Raw genomic sequence first — 19,063 nt, 5'->3', positions numbered from 1 at the left:
GCTCCTTTAGTGACGCCATCTCGTTGTGTCCTCTTCTTCTGCGATGCTTTAGTGGCACCCGATGGAAGAATTGGTGCCACAAACTGTTTATCTTGATGCTCCCAATTCCTAATATTCACATTACCGCAGTGGATGCAAAGGCACATTAATTAGCATTTTCTTTGACCATTTTCTGGAAATTCTGGTTAAAATCTGCACTATGTTTGGAAACTTGAGTACCGGGATGTCAACAATCACTATAGAATCTTTCTTACATGGTATCCTCTTCCTCTTATCCTGATTTTTTTTTCTCAAGTCCCAGTAAGACTGGAGCGTAAGCTTACAAAACCTCTGGAATGCAGAGATGCACAAAACAAACTTTTCCACCGTTCTTCTCTACAGTGAAATTATCGCCATCATACAGTAACTTCAACAACAGAATACCATTCATGTGTGTTCCAGTTCGATTTAGCTGAACTTTGGCTGCAAAACATGGCAGAAAATAAGTGTTGGGGTGTATCACTGTGTGTCGTGCAGCTGCCCTCCATTGGAAATACAGGCCTTGTTATACGCAACGTCAAAACTTGCACTTCTGATGTTAAAGCCTGTAACATACAGAAACTGGTCAGAGCGACATGGACGAGCCGCTCTGCTCTGATCGTATTTAGGGTCTGAAATCAATCTGGAGTTAAGTGTTTCTCCACCAGCTGCTGTGCCTGGAGACAAAAAAACATCATTAGCAAGTTAATTTTTTGATCATTTTGCTTCTTTGCACCAGAATAAACCCTTAAATCCATATGTGAGACCTGTGTTTGGGCCCATTAACTTCAAATCACACACACTTTACATCACTGCTGATCATCATTTCCTTCCAGGCAGCTGTTGGATTCATTAATTTCTCTGATAACCAACTTGCACAGACTTGAAACTTGCTACAGAGAGAATATCCACCACACGCAACATTTAGTCGCTGTTAGTTTTAGTCAACGTTACTTTACAGTCATGTGATCGTTTCAAGTTGCTTGCAGGGACTGTATTGAACAATCGTTGTAATTGACAATCATAATCTGTTGAACAGCAACTTCGTAAAACTTCACATTTTAGCTTTTCACAGCATCCATCTTTGCTCGTGCCTCAGGATTTGAGTTTCTGATGACATGGTTAATGAATGCAGCAGATTTGGGAACAATCTATAAAGGCCTCACCAAGAAATGATTTTGAAACAGTCCCTGCTCTCTGGACAGTATCATATGATAATAATGTAACTTCTAAGAATAGAAATGGATCTCTCTGCAGTGAGTTTCACACTTTTCATAGAAATCCCCTGAAGTCATTGGTGGCTTGGAAAGATGGACATCAGTCTTATTGTGATCATCAGAGAAATGACTTGTCTGCCCTCCACTGCTGAAGTTAAATCTGCAGACATAGAAGTTACGGTGACTTGAACAGTTTTACCCTCCACAGAGCTCAGTTAACTTCATTTGATGGATGCTGAGGGTTGATTTCAGACCCTTGTTGTGTTGATTCCTTTTATTTTGAAGTGTTTTTGTTTCTGTTTTAATTCTGTTGTGTTTTAATGCTTGTTGTCATCACAGAGCTGAGATTATTTTATTGTGCCACATAGATCCTTGTGCCTGAATGTTTTTTTGTTAAAATATTGTGTGACAATATCTGTTACCACATTATCAGTGTGTGTAAAGCTCTGCCTGACGACGGTTTTAACACTTTCACACACAGGACGTCATTACGTTGTCATTGGCATTAATTTGGGCAGATCAGAACAGTGTCCCTTGATTCTTTTCATTACAATTTCATCTATAAAATGTCAAAAAAATAGTGAAAAACATGTTTTTTCTTGTTTTGTTTTTTAAACCAACCGTCCAAAACCAAAAGATATTCAGCTGACAGTGATGTAAAGCAACAAAATTCTCGCGTTGGATAAGATGGAACCACATCATATTTGCTGAAGAAGATGGTGTGATGCATTCTTCTCAGTTCTCATTTCTTCACCTTTACATTAATCCCACTCACCTGTGATTACCTGACGTACTGTGTGCTTAAGTGTTAGCCTGCGTGGCCGACAGAGCTGCTATTGGAGCAGTTTTTGTTGTGAATCTGGAGCGCGGGTGAATCCTGCCACCCACTGACTCTGATCACTACAATACAAGTTTTAGCTCTCAGAATGTGTGTTTTGAATGACTGCTCCATGCTGACATTGTTTGTTTTTTTATTATCCAGTGCAATCCGGTCCAATGAGATGGTCTTGAATGGTCATTAAATTGTGTCAGAATGTTTCTCTGCAGCACTTTACCCACGAGGGGTGGAAGACAAGTCCAGAGGTGTCTTTGTGTTTGTGAAAACAATTTGCAGAACAAGTTCAGAGGCAGCGCTGGATTACAAGTAAACTGGTAAAACCACTCTTCAATCTCCAGGTCATTTACAGTTTCCACACACTTCTGTTTGTCCCAATGTCACCTTTAGACAGAAATATCTATATTAAATACAGCTGCAAATATCTTCATCATGAACATGGAAATTAAAAAATCTAGTAAGCCTGCTGTGATGAAATAACTATCGACTGAATGAATATTTGATTAAAAAATGGAAAATTGACAGTAAGTAGTGTTTATTGCAAATGCTTGTGGTGAAATGTTTCTCAAAGAGCCGAGGAAATGTGGAAGATGTACAATGCCAAAATAAACACAATTCAAAGGAGTAAAGTAAAATACGGTTCACAATGTAGTATGTATTTCCTTTCTATCCAGTAAAAAGGAAATGCATCTCCCTGTTTTAACACACCTCCTTGAGAAAACTTCTGACAGTGCTTTGCATTTTGTTTTGTCAGGTCTAGGCTGAAATGCAGTACACTTCTTCACTTTGTTTTCTGGGTTGATTTTAATGTGGCGTGGAAAATTCATGTCAGAATGAAAATCACTTCATTTTGTTACTAAAGACAAAAAGATAAATCATTTTAGCATTTGTTTTCCATTTCATTGTGATACAGTAAATGCATAAATTAATGGCTGCACTATAATCCCTGTGGGTGTCTGTGCATCATCCAAGGCCATGCACTAGAAGTGTTTGTTTTTGCCACTGACAGGCTAAGATTGTTGTTGTAAATGTCTGGCACATTATGGAACAAACCCCTACAGAGACCGTACTTTTTCTTAAAGAGTAAGATCCTTTTTTGTTTAAGCAAAAACAGCCACTATATCCATCATTTTCTCCAATCTGAAATCCCCTTTGAATGTTTTCTTTTAACGATATCCTGCATATTACTTAGAATTAGTGAAGTCACGGTCAGTAGTCATTGACTTTATTTAAGATGCATATTTCTAAAATAACTTGGGGTTCAATAAGTAAGGGGGGGACCAAACTCAGAGTCTGGATGGTTTGATGTAATCAACAATCACACAGACAACACACCCACATCAGAGCTATACACAACTTCATTGCTCAAATGACTCAGTAGGTGGCACTGTTGCACTACCACTCATTCCAATGCACTACAATTTTAATTTTTATTAAAGCTGCAGTAGGTAACTTGTATAAAAGTATTTTTTTGTCATAGTTGCTAAAACTCTCCCTATGCCCAGACAGCCGTACATGAAACATGTAATCTGTGAAAAAAAAACAAAAAAAAAACAGCTCCATTGGTCCCTCCTACTGCTCCAACTGCGATTTGCAAGAATCCACTGTGCCCGATACAAAACAACCAATCAGAGCCAGAGGAGCATCTGAGGGAGTGTCTGACATCTGTCAATCACTACTCACATGCTGTGAACCACCCCTCCCTCTGCTCATGCTGCTGGCTGCCACTCAGTCAAACAGCTCTGTGAGCGGCGTCAGGAGGCTAGTGAAAGCTCTAGCGGAGCAACAGCTACCCGCAAAGGAGAAACTGCCCATACCGCCGCTGCCAACAACAGCATATACGGCTAAGACAACAAATAACCATAAAGATAATATGGTGATTGTTACAGTAACACTCCGCAGCGCATACAGTATGTTAGCGACTGTGATGTAGCGGCTGGGCAGAGTTAGCTTGTTTCTGATGCTAAGGCTAACGTTACTTGTTGTCACGGTAGCCACGCAGACACTGCAGGAAGGAGGGGCATGGAGGCAGGGCATGAGTGCAGTGGAGAGGGTGGGGGAGTGACGTGAACTTGTGTTGGTTCAAATTTTCAGGCTAAGTCTGCTCTCTTCTCGATCTTACCTACTGCAGCTTTAACAGTGTAACCTTTAGCTTTAGCTTGCTGTTAGTGGCACAGGTAAAAGCGTTTTAAGCTCAGTGACTGGATGTTTCTTGCTGAGTCGTAACTTCTATCTTCATGCGTTTTATGTACATTTAGACTTTTTTCCAATGAGCTAGATATTTTCTAACAGTTATAATATTTTGGACTGATGATTTAATTGTATCCATGACACTATAATAAAAACTTCATTCATTCAGTATTTTTATATTTGTAATTTTCTAAATGTAATTTTTTGTTTTTTTGTGGCTGATTTGGTCTTCCATACATCATGACAGGGCAGCACAGTGTCCTTGGATTTTCTTCTTCTTCTTTTTTTTTACTCTCGCGTTTTCTCCCGCCTCCGTCTCCGCTGAGTCGCTGTGATTGGCTCTGTGTAATGACACTTACCGACCGATTTCTAAACTGGAGTTTCGATTGGTTGAAATCTCCTGACCTCAGTAGAGTTCCCGCCCTCCCTCCGGCAGAGGACAGGTTGAACATGGCGGCGTCCCTGAGGTGCTTTCTCCGCACAGGAAAGGTAAGAGATTATTCAAAAATGTGTCTTTTGTAGCACCACTCTGAACTTACTGGTGTTTAATGTCACTAATGGCGTCTTTCAACAGAATGCCACGTCGGCTCTGCGACGACGGGAATTTCACAGGACTGTCCCGGCCGCTGTGCAGGTCAGTTTTAGCAGCTAGCAGGCTAACGTTAGCTACTGCTAACACTCCGGTTATAGTTGTCTGTATGATTTTATGTTGTTTCAACTACAGATTGTATTAACAAAGTGCAGCTGACAGTTGATGTTATCGGTGGTAGCCTGTTTGGAGTACGTACCTCCTGATTTTAAGGGTTCCTGCTGTTGTCCGGTCACTGAGCAGAGATGCGGGCTGTCACATCATGTCAAACCTGATTTTGGATAAACCATTTAGCTTAGCTGCATATTAAACTGATGATACCCGCTGGTTGCTTATAGCAACAGCAGACAGTAAAACCAGAGAGAAAACAGTGGCTGTCTTTTTGAGTGTTTGACATATACAACTATTATACGCATTTTATTCTCTATTAAGTATCAAAGATTTCCATCTAAACCATATTTGGAGTTATAGTGTTTCAGTTTCTGATGAAACTTTTCAGACAGCTTTGTTACAATTTTGGAGGCTGCTTTAAAATTGTCACAAATAATGAAAAATGTGCGCCTCTGTTACATCCAGCAGTCCAAAAAACAAAGATTCACTTTACAATGATACCAAACAAACAAAACAAATGGGATTCAAGCCTTGTCATCATGCAATTGTAATTATCAGAAATTTAATCCTGTCACCAATATTTATACAGTATATACTGTATGCATATGAAAAGTACAGAGCAGCACAAACAAACAAGTATTTTTATGTCAATAAAATATACATATATATATATAGTTATCATTAGTAAATTTCTTTTTAACTTGAATTGCAAGTCTGAGTCTTTCTGTAGAATCGTATTTCCAGACAGTTTGAATAAAATCTGTTCAAATTGGAAATTTATCTAAACTGGGAAAAACTAAAATCAGTGTGGACGGCCCTCATTAACAGGGTGGCTTGACATGTGAAGGACATGAGGATAAACTCTGTCCTCTGGGTGACAGTGGTGGATCTGTACTGACTGCTGCCCGGTTGTTTTCGTCAGGTGACCGTCCGTGATGCCCTGAACCAGGCGATGGACGAGGAGCTGGAGAGGGACGAGCGTGTGTTCCTGCTGGGTGAGGAGGTGGCTCAGTACGATGGAGCCTACAAGGTGAGTCGACACTCAGTAGCTTGACTTTTTTCAGCACATCACTGGCTAACCAGCCAGTGATTACACCTGGGACAAATAGTGAATTTGTCGTCATATTGCTAGTTGCTGTATCACCTTTGTCCTCCTCCAGCCTGTTTCTGTCTCAGTTTAACACTGAGGCTGTGAATCAAATTCAGTGAAAACTACTCTGCAGATTTAGAATATAACAGTGAAATAAAGAACAGGCAAATATGAGCTTTAGTGAATTTTTATCTTTTGCAGTCACTGCTTACTTTTGGACATTTCGGCAGCTCAGCCTGTTTGCTCAGCGAGGCTGTTTATTTGAGTTCCTTTAAAGAAAAACTATGGTTTTAGTACAACTTATATCCGTAGTTGTGTCCATCATTTCTATCAGTGATAACATTGTACTCACCAAGTTAATAGCATTGACCTATAAAAAGAAGTCTAGCCTTGCAAGAAATGAGTGATATCGCTGGTTGCTTGTCCTAGTTCTGTATGGTGATACCCTGTGTGTGTGTGTGTGTGTGTGTGTGTGTGTGTGTGTGTAGGTTAGCAGGGGTTTGTGGAAGAAGTACGGGGACAAACGCATCATCGACACTCCCATCACAGAGGTGAGACACTCTAACATTCTTCCCTTGTTCTCTGTTGTCCACTGTTTTAGCTTTGGGTTCAAAAAGCTCCTTTAGAGAGATGTTTCCCTGCTCTTAACATCTCGCTCTCTCTGTCTCTCTGCTGCAGATGGGTTTTGCTGGCATTGCAGTGGGAGCTGCCATGGTGAGTTTCTTTTCATCATGGCAACACGTTCAGTAAACATACATGACCTTCTCTAACAGTACAGTAGCATCATAACACAGGATGTATTTTTAATCGACCAGCTGGAACTTTATTTTCATTTGAGTGATTTTACGTCTTTGCTCACATTGAACACAAAATGTAAGTTCACCAGGTTGGTCATTTTCTGGTAAACTGTCCTAGTAAATTTAGTGAAGCTCAAGCAAACACGAGCATCATTAGCATGCAGAACATTCATTTTTCACACTTCTTCTCTGTCTGCCTCCAAGAAATATTTTTCTTCTGTGACGATGACAAAGCACCCCATGATCAGAGCTGATGGAGAAACTATTCTGATCTATCAGAGTATTGGCATATTGACACGCAGTCCCACGAAGTCTGGGATGTGTCATTGTTTGGATTTCAGTTTTATTTTAGTCTTTGACTGAGATGTGTGGATTTATGTCATGTTTTAGCTGTTAAACATAACATTGTGTTGTCTTTGAGATCCCTTAAACGTATTTTACAGGTTGCAGAACTGAACCTTTACTTCACTGCTGATGTCAATCAGTTAATAAAAACTCAGCTTTGCGTCTCTGAAGCATGTGTTCATACAAAACAAATACAAATTCTTAAAAAAATGTACTGTTAAACTCTAATAGAGGCCATCTGATCACCCACGACAACACAACATTACTCTTCAGAACCTCTTTGGACACCTTTTCTTGTTATTATGTTATGACTTTTTTCTCCCCACACCAGCACTAATATTAAACTGCTGTCCCCTGCAGGCTGGCCTGAGACCCATCTGTGAGTTCATGACCTTTAACTTCTCCATGCAAGCCATTGACCAAGTCATCAACTCTGCAGCAAAGACCTACTACATGTCAGGTGGTCTGCAGTCGGTGCCCATCGTCTTCAGAGGACCCAACGGAGCGTCAGCTGGCGTCGCCGCACAGCACTCACAGTGCTTCGCTGCATGGTGCTTTCACTTAATACTGTTCTTACTTTCATTTAGTTCTTAATTCTGTGTACAAAATTATTTATAGTAGCGTTTTTATAACTTATTATTTTGTTTTGTCCATCGTTTTATCAATAGTAACATTGTAGGCACCAAGTTAACAGCTGAGATCTCTGGGGAAAAGAAAATGTCCAATGGATTAAGAGACGCAAGGAGTTAAACAATCACACAGACAAAACTGTGACATTACGTCCCTAAAAAGGAATTATCCCTTAATGGTGGAAGCAATTGTGGTTGATGTTGGTGTGATGGTTGTACTGGTGTCACTGTGGCTGTCATGTCTGTCTGCAGGTACGGTCACTGTCCAGGCCTGAAGGTTGTGAGTCCTTGGAGCTCAGAAGATAACAAAGGTCTCCTGAAGGCAGCCATCAGAGACGACAACCCTGGTGAGACACCACACTACAGCAGGTCAAAAGTGACGAGCCAGACAAAGCTAGCTTTTGGTTTGCTAGCTAGGTGTTCGTTGTCATTTTTCCCATCTGAACCAACAGAGAGAACGTAGACTGATTTCAGTGTAGCTGCTGTTATCACAGAGGACCGACCCTGTGAGAGCTTATTTGTTCAGAGCACTGATGTAGCATCTTTAAAGATACATGGGTCCAACATGGAGAGACTGATGCATTTACACCTCTGCAGCATTTGGCTAGAATGTGTCTCAAACCACCTCCTGAGGTTTCAGCAAGCAGTCTTGATGTGTGTTGCAGTTGTGTTCCTGGAGAACGAGCTGATGTACGGTGTTCCCTTCGAGATGTCGGAGGAGTCACAGTCCAAAGACTTCACCATTCCCATCGGCAAGGCCAAGATTGAGAGACAAGGTGAGACTGGGCCTCTGTACAGACACAATGGCAGTGTCAGAGATCTGCCCACCTGAGCTGTCACTGTGGCGTCCCTGAACCTCTCACTTCTTCTTCTCCTGTCTGCGTTTCAGGGAATCACATCACTTTGGTTACTCACTCTCGGTACGTCGGCTTCTGCCTGGATGCCGCTGCCGTCCTCGCCAAGGAAGGAATCGAGTGTGAGGTAGGAGGAACACACCTGTTGTTATCTGACACAGACAACCTGTGTGACCTCAGCGGCGTGTTAATTTCTTCCTGTCTGTCTTTGTGTCAGGTGATAAACCTGCGGACCATCCGTCCAATGGATGTGGAGTGTATTGAGACCAGCGTGATGAAGACCAACCACCTGGTGACAGTGGAGGGAGGCTGGCCTCAGTTTGGGGTTGGAGCTGAGATCTGCGCCAAGATCATGGAAGGTAAGAGCTGAGTGGTTGCCTTAAAGCCTTGTCAGTCTCGGAGTATGAGACATTGCTGCTTTGTCAGCCTGATAATGTGACAGCTGTTTGTCATTCAGACATACAGGAGGCGACTTAATGCTCCGCACAGTTTCATTCACACATGACATTTACAGAAAGAGCCAAACGGTTCCACAATATTTAGCATCTTGTATGTGAGAGGAAGGATCGCTGCTGGGAAACAGCTGTGAGCTAAAAAGTTTAAGGATATGAAGGAAGAAGACTGTTTTCCGTCTGGCTGCATCACTGATCCATATTAAAACTTTTAGCGCTGTTGAAGACTTGGAGCCGTTTTAATGGTGAGAGCACAACAATGAGCACAAAGCGGTACATTTTGGGCACAAAGCCTGTGGACGGCTCCAAGTGCACCTACTATTTTTGCTCATGTTTGTGCGACAGGCTGCTGGATCAGAGAGTGTGGTGGTGAATAAATCTGCTCTCATTGCTGCAAAACAGCTGAGCCAATCATCTAAACCTGGAGCATCTTTAAAGATTTCGTTACGGCGGGCAGCGCCTCCATGTGATGTTGTGAAATATCAACAGTGAGCCTGAAGAACATCTGGGAGTTTGACAGCACTAAAATAAAATCCTCCTCTGTGTGTGTGTGTGTGTGTGTGTGTGGTCAGGTCCCGCCTTCAATTATCTGGATGCTCCGGCTGTCAGGGTGACGGGCGTCGACATCCCCATGCCATACGCCAAAATCCTGGAGGACAACAGCCTGCCGCAGATCAAAGACATCATCTTCTCTGTCAAAAAGACCCTGAACGTCTGAGACACACACACACACACACACACACACACACACACACAGGACAAACCCACCTGAATCCTCTTTGTCTTGTTCACACAGACGATGGAAACATCGTCTGATTAAACATTTGAACCATGTGTAAATACAGCCAAACGGGTCCTTCTAAAAACGCTCCAGATTACTGTTTACAGCACTCAGCTGTTGATCTGCACCCAGAGCGGTGGACACACAGGGTTCCGTCAACTCGCCACCTCTGTGGTCCCAAACTTGACCGAACTCTGTGTTTGAGACTCTGGCTGCTCTGTCCACTTCCTCCCCGTCAAAATAGAAGTTGCTCTATCCTGTAAGCTTTTCTGTGTTTCTGAGGATGTTTAGTAACAACAAAACTGCTGAGCACAAAACAAATATCAGTATTTGCTCAGTCTGCAGGGCTGAGAGCTGGCAGCGCCATGCAGCCGCTTAGCAGTGCAAAGGATAGTGTATGTTTATGTCTCTTTTATGCCCCTCCACAGGAACTGAATTAGGAAACATGTCTAACTTTAGATTGCCTTTTATTAAGGCTAAGATCTTTGACACTGATGCCACAACCTTTTTTTTATTTTGTTAAATTAAAAAATGGGTTAAAACCTGTTAATAACTAAGTATTGAGAAAAAGTGTTAATCTTATAAAAAATCTGGTGAAAACAGACTAATGTCAAACTGAGCAAAAAGAAGTTCGAGCCCTGAGTTTTTTCCTGTTTGTTCTCAAATTTAGACTTAAGACTGATTAAAACTTAATCTTTGCTCTCAGGAGGTTTGTTGTTAATAAACTCCTCCATATTTCTCACCACCAAACATGTTCAGTCTATTAACTTAACTCCTCGCACTGACTCGGGTTCGTCTCTAAAAGCAGCAGCGAAGAAGGAACCAGCGGCGTGCTGGAGGTGGAGTGTGGTCAGGAATATTTATTGTAGCTGCAGCAGCTCTGGATGTTTTTGTTGCTGTAAGTGACTCTGTTACAGAAATAAAAACCTTTCAGTCCTTCGTGCTGCTTCATTGGTTTATGTTGGTTTTATTCAATATTCAAGAATCCATCCCGTCTCCGTCCTGCTCTCAGCCGGTTAAGGTCTCTTCTGCCAGACTGCTTCGTTTGTTTGCTTTCAAAATTTTACTGAGCTAAAAGTAGTCACCTTTTTCTTTTATGCACCTTTTTCAAAGAAAATCAAGTAGCTTTAAGGCTCGATAGTTAAAAATACAAATCTGACAACCAGGTGAAGCCTTAAACATTTTTATTGGCCAACTTTTACAGGAACCAGCAGAGATCTGATGGTCTGCATCAGACCAACAGCCAAAAGACATTTGTCGCAGTCTTCAATTCAAGCACATAAAAATATAAACATTTTCTGAAGGAACAGTGAGAAACTCAAAGAAGAGGCCCTCTTAGGTCACACACAACTCACTTAACTCTAAAGTCTGACAGCGCGTCTACTTAAACCCACTTCAGCGAGCATGTGTGTGCTCGTTCCTGACCAATCAGTGAACACCAACGTATCCATGTGATATAACGTCATCTTATGTTGACGCTAATGCGTCGCGATGCCAACATGCTGTTTTTTCCGGGGGTTTAAAGTGCGGTGTCGGCGAAGAACAGCCTCGATAGCAGCGTCTTTCGTCTTCAGCTGTCGCGATTATTACTCCTCCTTGGTTCCGGTACAACGGCATTACTCCCGCCCGTGGCGCTGATTGGCTAATCGACTTCCTCCCGCGGCGCCCATTGGATCGTTCTTGTTCTGATTCCAGACCAATCAGTCGACTTCTTTCCAGGAGAAAACTACATCACAGTGTCTCCTGCTTCACAAACTTCCATCATTTTTGACCAGGAGGGAAAAGTTCGGCCGAGTTTTTCAAAAGCTGGACTTATTCAGTGAACAGTACAAAACACGATCTCTTTAACCTTTTATTATGTGAGTTTTTAATTTCCTAATAATTTCCTGGAGAGAACTATTAAATCTGGTACTAATTATAGGGGAAAACGGTAAACTTTATTCTCCATTCATCTACAGACAAATTGCACATCCTCCCGCGTTCAGATGACTGAAACACACATCAGCTTTTTGATGTGTACCAACTGAACACTGTCTCTATTTTCACTATAATTAGTACCACATTATAACGTTATTATTAGGAAATTGTTCAGAAACTACGGACTCTACAAAACGTTACAAAGGGGGGAAAAACAAAAACAAAAACATTTATGAGATGATTTCTTCTGAAGAAAAATAGATTTGACAGTTTTCCTCAGAGTTCATAAAATATTGAAAATGTTAAAAAAAAAAAAAAAAATGCTAACGCTTTGTTCATGTCATGTTGCTGTAATTACCAGTTGTGTGACTTGTAAATAGCATTCATTGGAACATACAAGTCGTAATTATGACTAGAAAACAGATTTTTCTGAAAGCGCTGAGATAACAGACTTGGCACCAAACATAGTGGTATCCAAACGTTTGGCTACTCTTGGTCAAAATTTCTGTTATTGTGAATAGCTCAGCGAGTAAATGATCAAATTTCCAAAAGGCAGTAAGTTAAAAATGAAACTTTTGAAAGAAAGAATGAACTAAAACCCCCCAAAACAGAACCGAGTGACTCTTAGCTGGCCACGAAAAGCCTTTATGAGCTGTGGTACTTGCCAAAGGGGGTGTCACTCCACAGCTTCTTTTTGTTGTTGTTGTTTTGAAAGACAGAAATCAGTAATCTTAATTCAAATATTTAATAGATGTATAATCTTAACTTTGTGCCTTCAGGTCATCTTCTACTCACTTTGATATTCTCAGTAACTGAAACTTTAACCAGGGGTGCCCAAACTTTTGCATGGCACCTTATAAATGGACGCATTTAAAGAGTCAAAGTCTGTTTCAATAACTATTTAATTGTTACAGTGTTACTTTGTCAGCTAACAGTATTTTCATCCTCACATAAACTCTGTAATCACTCAACCATCTGGAGTTGTCAGATATTATGAACGCTCGCACATGACATGAACAGTGCACAAAGGCCTCAGGGTGCTTCAAACAGCCGACTGAAGCCTTGTTCTGTTGGCTTCACTGCAGCCAACAAACAATTAACAAAAGAAAATGTTTCAAACAAACACACAGCTTCAGTATAGAAACAGAAAGATCCTCAGTATCCACAGTGTTCAGAGTAAAAATTGACCCATTTTCTGTCCCTGTGAGTTTAAAAGCTTTCATTTGTGTCAGAGGAGATAACCTCTGAACTGAAACAGTGCAGTCATTTTTAATAGAGACATTTCAACCTTTAGCAGGATCAGAAATTAAACATGTTTTACCTCCTGATAACTTTCATCATCCATCCCATAAACATTAAGAACAGAAAAGGCTCCTGCTGCCGGTCACTTATCTGTAACCTGCTTTCCTTTATATATTCTTCACCCTAAGGTGTAGTTTTGTTTTTCCCTGCTGAAGGCCAAAGGTCAAAGCTTGTTAAAAAAAAAAAAATGCAATATGTAATTTGGTACTAACTATATGGAAATAGTCTGAGAGAGTATTCATGTTCAATGGCCAGTTTACAGAAAGGAAACCAGAAAATGATGCAGCAGCTAGCATCATGCTAATACAGTTTAAAGACAGACTGCAGGATCTGTCGTCTGTTTGTAAACACACCGTTCAAGTTTGGCTAATTAGGCAAGAACAAAGCAGTCAATCAGAGAAATAAAATGCTATTTTTTTCTGACTGTTTCATGCCGTTTAGATTCGAAAGCATTAATAAACACAACCCTGCAGGAAAGCGCCATTTTGCCAGATTTTGTGTTAACGCAGCAGAAGTGCATGCCCCATCCTGTCCGCTGTGGCCTCTGTGTGTGTGTGTGTGTGTGTGTGTGTGTGTGTGTGTGTGTGTGTGTGTGTGTGTGTGTGTGTGTGTGTGTGTGTGTGTGTGTTGCTCAGCACCACCCTCAGTCAAACACACAGACACAGATTTGTGCTCTCTGTCTCACACCCTGCACTGTTATTGGCTGGGCGCTACATACCCACTGTCCAAAGGTTGACGCCCAGAAACATCCTGAACATGGCGAAATAATGAGAAAATAAAAAATGACAGACAGAAGAGGGAGGACCACCACACAGTCCTGGAGGGTCCTAAGTGATGAGTGACTATTTTTTTTATGTTAAATTGTCACTTTAGTCTTTTTTTCTTTTCAGATTATTACATTATTTACCACATATCCAATTTCTTTTAACCCCAATTGGACCAAGTACTTCATCATATGTCCCTACAGTTAGTACCAAACTACACAGCTCTGTTCAGAAACATTACATTTTCCATGACTACAAAAACACGTCGTTTCCTCTCTAATGCATTACCAGGAAATGATGAGACCTGTAATACAATGTAGCCACGGTTCCAGATCACCTGAGACACACGACTAGCGGGGGTAAAAATGATGCAGATAATCATGTGATTCATCAGCTTTGGCTGTTTTATTGTTTTTTGTTTCGGAGGCGTTTCTGGGCTCAAACGAACTCGTCTCTGGTTCAAACTGATTCTTTTATTAACTTCACAAAAATGACAAATTAAAGTAAAGCTCTCATTAATTTCTCTCCAGTTACTGACCTCCTACAGTTCCCAGAATGCCGTTCAACACCTTCCAAGAAAGAGGGTGTGACCTGTTGAGTTCTTGGGCGGAGTCTATAGAGTCTTAGGGAGCCGATAGGTCGGACCGTCCGACCTCTGAGTGTCCCTTCAGCAGGCCGAGCCTCACCACCACTACCCGCCTCTTCTTCTGCTCTGACCCGTCATCATTATCCTCATCCTCCTCCTCCTCCTCTCTCTCCTTCACCTTTCGTTTCCCCCTCTCCTTCCTCTTCTCCTCTTTCCTCTGCTTCTTTGCCTTCTTCTTCCTCTTCTTCTTTTCCATCTCTGCCTTTTCCTCTTCTGCTTGATCCTCCTCCTCTTCCTCATCTTGGTCACCATCCTGCACGTCTTCCTCTTCCACTTCCACCTCTACCTCCTCTACTGCCATCTCCATTTCCTCCTCCTCCTCTTCTTCCTCCTCCTCCTCCTCGTCATCATCGTCCTCCTCCTCATCCTCTTCTTCTTCTTCCTCCTCCTCCTCCTCCTCTTCCTCCTCTACCTCTTCCTCCTCCTCTTCCTCCACATCTGTCATCTGTTCTCCTTTCATCTGCTCTTGTTTCATCTTCATCCTCTGTCGTCCGTTCTGTGTTGGTCAAAGGAAACGAAGCACAAAGTTAAGAAACTAAACATCTGCTCTGGTGCCCCCATGTGGCTGAAACAATAATTACACACCAGGAAATAAAATGATGCAGGATGGAGCGTTAAGAGAAAACTTTGCTATTCTCAGATCTCGGGAAAAAAAATATTACCTGCAGCTCAAAGACTAGCAGATAATAATAAATCATTCAATTAATTGTGAATGTTCTATTGATGCTGCTCTGGGCTAAAGTGCAGATTTAAATGTAAACTTTGCACCAAAGAAAAGGTCATGTTGTGAGCTTAATCACAAAGTGTTTCAGGACTCAGACTCAGATCTTAGTTAGTTTTGAGCCCTGCACTACCAGCGCCACTGATCGTGATACTCACCGTCTTCTTGCCGTTTCGGAGCCTGTGCAGCAGTAACCTCACAGTGTCTTTGTTCTGACACAGTCCCATGGTGTTGAGGGCGTCAAGAGCGGAGCCAGAGCAGCCCTGCAGGCGAAGCTCTGCCCCCAGAGCGGCCTGCAGGAAGTTGTTCTTCCAGATGTTCCTGGTGAAGAGGGGGATGGAGAGTGCCACCACGGCCCGGCGCTCCAGCAGCGTCTGGGCCTGCTCCTCTGACAGCAGGCTGCCACAGAAACAAACAGAACAGAGATTCATCAGATTACCAACCCACATCTGGTTAGATTTAGACCCACAGACCCATGAAGAGGTCTTAGTAGATCGTTTCAAGAACTAAAATTAACTTTCTGCACTAGCAGGATTCCTCAACGTTTTGACCAGGGACCTGTGTTAAAGCTCTGTGGACTGCGTGAACCGAATGCTGCCTTATCCCGACCCAGACTTACTGGCTGCTCTTGGAGAGGGCGTTGATGTCGGGGAACAGCGAGGTGAGGCAGGTGGTGACGAGTGGAGCTTTGTCCTGGGCCCAGTTCAGACAACGCCGCCAGGGGAAGGACGACAGCGGCTTCCTGCTTGACACCTTCTGATGGAAGGGATTATCTGTCTGCCGCGTCAGAGCCTTCATCTATACCACCACCAGGAAACACATTACATCATAAAACACAAGTGCTAGATAAGATGTAAAGCAGGACATGATTGTCCTGACCGACGGGTGTATCAACCACAGGGAGCTTCTGTCCTCACCTCCTCTTTCAGCTGTTTGCTCCAGAACTCCATCATGGGCTTCCGGGCACCTTTGGCAGACCAGAGCATTTTGAAAGCTGCCTTGTAGCAGGACTTGCTCACCAGCAGTGCCGCTTTGCTCTTCTTCCCCATCCGACGACCCTTCTTCTTTTTGTCTTTCGCCTCTGACTGCACTCACCAAGCAAACAGAGCACATCTTAATGCCTCCCACATGTATGATCATTCTGTTAGTTTTGGCCCATTAACCGACTGTTACCATTGACTGTACACTACTTGTGGGACATTTTGAGTAGGGCCAGACCAATATTTGAGACAGATTCAAGAATTAAAAATAATCTGATTATGATACATCAACTAACATTCAGTTTTTAAATAACAGCATGACAAACACCGTCTAATTCGTGCAGAATGATGTATATGCAGAGTTTGCCACTGTTTTCACATTCATTGCTGAAAGCGTAAATTTTCCCTGTGTTAGTTCGAAATCTGACTTCAGGCCTACAAGCATGATTTGTGACATCACACATAGACTGGCAGCCAATCCTGGTCCAATACTGAGCAGACACAAGTGTGACATGGAAACTTTAAGCCTCCAGTGCATCCAGTGAGAACACACTTTACTGTCAATTAGGAGACAACTTGGGTCCCATAGTTAAATGTGTGACATGGAAAATATATGCATATCTATCTATTCTGGAATTTTCAGTGAGGGAGAAGGAAGAGGTGCCATTTTAAGGATTTGAATGTGGTGATTATACTTTTTTTTCTGGAAAATGTCAGACACACATTAGATATTTTTTATGTAAACTTTAGAGGATCTTTAAACTCTGTGACCTGACTTCATTCATAATTCAATGGAGAAACAATCAGAGGCTCATATGGCACAATTGCCTGAACTGTGATTGCACCATTATCAGCATATCGCGATCAGCCACACTCTCACCTGTTTTGTCGCAGGTGGTTTCAGCCACAGGGACCGCTTCCCACTCTGTTTGCGCTTGCATTTGCTCCTGACAACTTGCGCACAGGTCTCGCATAGAAAAGACTTCTCATGCACTGCGGAGTCTGGGAAGACCCACTGCACAGTCCCCGGGGTGGTGAAAGTGTACACCGCCCGTCGGTTGAAGCTGCGGCCCTGCCGCTCGAACTCACACTTGCAGCAGGAGCAGTTTTTGTCCTCCGGCCGCTTGGTACGCCGCCGACCAACACTACCACCACCACCACCACCACCACCACGCGACATACCTGGGGGGGCGGAGGCGGCAAGTTCAGGGGCTGCTGTCTTTTGGGGATCTTCTTCGGTCTGCGGCGGCAGCGGAGAGGACGCCTCCACATCATTTCCACCGGGGCAGTCCACCTCCGCACCCACGGCAGGTTCGGGAAGCTCTACCGATAGGGTGGGCTGCCCCGCCGCACTCTGCTCGGGTTCAGCCGGTACAGTAAAGCTTTCCTGCGCGTTAACTCCTGCGTTAGCCGCCGATGTGTCGGAGGAGGAGGATGGCTCCATGGAAATAAAGTTACTGGCCGCAGTGTGGGCATAGTCGTGCTCGTTTGGCTCTGACGGAGGACCATTTTCTTCATCGTTCCCCGCGTTAGTTTCAGTGTTTTCACTCGCCATAATAAACGGAGGGGCTCCGGTTTTAGTCAACAATCGAAATACGCAGAAAGAAAAACTCTGTCTGTGGTCATCGCTGTTCACGGACCAGCAGGCTAACAGCACAGGCTAACACTGAAGCCCGCCAGAATAAATCCCGGGACTTCCAGACAGACGTCTCAGAATAAAACTCTCCTGAACGCCTTAAGCGACGTGTGCAGTAAAGTTGGTTGAATATTACAGATGCACGGGGACAAAGTGAAGACTGTTTATAGTAGGTACAGTTCCAGAGCAGATGAAAAGACAGAGGAGCAGTGACCAACAGGATGTAACCACTGATAAACAAAATAGTTTCCGTGTTTCTGTCACCGGCAGGCGATGCTGGCGCCCCGGGTGGTGGGAGGTGGGTACTACATGAATATACATATAAACAATCTTTACAAGACGCTAAACCAAACTGAAATTTTGATTAATTAATCTGAAACAATTTTAATAAGTGATCATTTGCTTAACATTTTTCTAAGGAAGTATGCAAAAAAAAAGTGCCTTTTTCCAGCTTGTCCAGTATGAGGATTTTTCTCTGCCTTTCTGTCTTTTATATCATTGCAAACTGAACATTTTGGGGTTTGAACTGTAGGTCCTTCAAAATAAACAATTGGTGCCCATCACCTTAGACTCTATAATGGATAGTTTTCATAGATTTTTGATGTTCTATCAACCAATTGCTTGAATTATTAACAAAGAAAAATGTTTTATAGATTAATCAATAATGAAAATAATTAGTTGCGGCCCTGGCAAGGTGCTTCAATAGAATTGCATTAATTATATCAGAAAGTCCCCATACTATGAATCTATTCATTGGTATGCACGGCACAAGTATGTAAGGGTATGTAATAATACAGAAATATGCTTCTCGTAATACTTCAGTCTTAAATTAAGTCTGAAGTATCGAACAATAACTTTACAGCAGTTAATATACTAAAATATTACACGCTATATTAACTTAATACCATAACAACTACTGTAACAAACCAGTACCAGAACTGTAAATTCATCATAATATAATCACTATCGCAACAGCCATTAATCACTACATTAAAAGGTCCACTAAGTTTACTGTTATTCCAAAAATACATTGATTGGTTTAAGGTTACTCAAACATTTTGGGACTTTTTTTTCTGAGGGAGTTTACGTTTTACGGTTAAAACTTTACACAATGGTGGTTATTATAGGAATAGGAATGTTATTTTTCTTAGCTTTGAAACAGCATTTAATAGACTTTCATGTTGGGGAA

General features: G+C 42.3%; 2 protein-coding genes across 2 annotated transcripts; one reads left to right on the top strand and one right to left on the bottom strand.

Annotated features, from left to right (window-relative positions):
• Positions 1 to 4,628: 4,628 nt before the first annotated feature.
• Positions 4,629 to 10,847, top strand: pdhb (pyruvate dehydrogenase E1 subunit beta). Its single transcript, XM_076743953.1, has 11 exons — positions 4,629 to 4,749; positions 4,835 to 4,894; positions 5,883 to 5,990; positions 6,539 to 6,601; positions 6,729 to 6,764; positions 7,553 to 7,743; positions 8,074 to 8,168; positions 8,487 to 8,597; positions 8,711 to 8,802; positions 8,893 to 9,034; positions 9,700 to 10,847. Exons 1-11 carry the CDS (start codon positions 4,711 to 4,713, stop codon positions 9,843 to 9,845), a joined length of 1,083 nt encoding a protein of 360 aa, XP_076600068.1. The 5' UTR covers positions 4,629 to 4,710; the 3' UTR covers positions 9,846 to 10,847.
• A 3,167-nt stretch (positions 10,848 to 14,014) lies between these two features.
• Positions 14,015 to 18,109, bottom strand: LOC143328664 (uncharacterized). Its single transcript, XM_076743940.1, has 5 exons — positions 17,119 to 18,109; positions 16,176 to 16,343; positions 15,878 to 16,056; positions 15,417 to 15,657; positions 14,015 to 15,033 (listed from the first exon to the last, which is right to left on the bottom strand). Exons 1-5 carry the CDS (start codon positions 17,791 to 17,793, stop codon positions 14,515 to 14,517), a joined length of 1,782 nt encoding a protein of 593 aa, XP_076600055.1. The 5' UTR covers positions 17,794 to 18,109; the 3' UTR covers positions 14,015 to 14,514.
• Between the last annotated feature and the right edge of the window lie 954 nt (positions 18,110 to 19,063).

Source organism: Chaetodon auriga, chromosome 2 (assembly GCF_051107435.1).
Source record: "Chaetodon auriga isolate fChaAug3 chromosome 2, fChaAug3.hap1, whole genome shotgun sequence".
In the NCBI taxonomy this organism is placed as follows: Eukaryota; Metazoa; Chordata; class Actinopteri; order Chaetodontiformes; family Chaetodontidae; genus Chaetodon; species Chaetodon auriga.
Note: the sequence above shows the minus strand (reverse complement) of the source record. Positions and strands in the feature narration are given on the sequence as shown.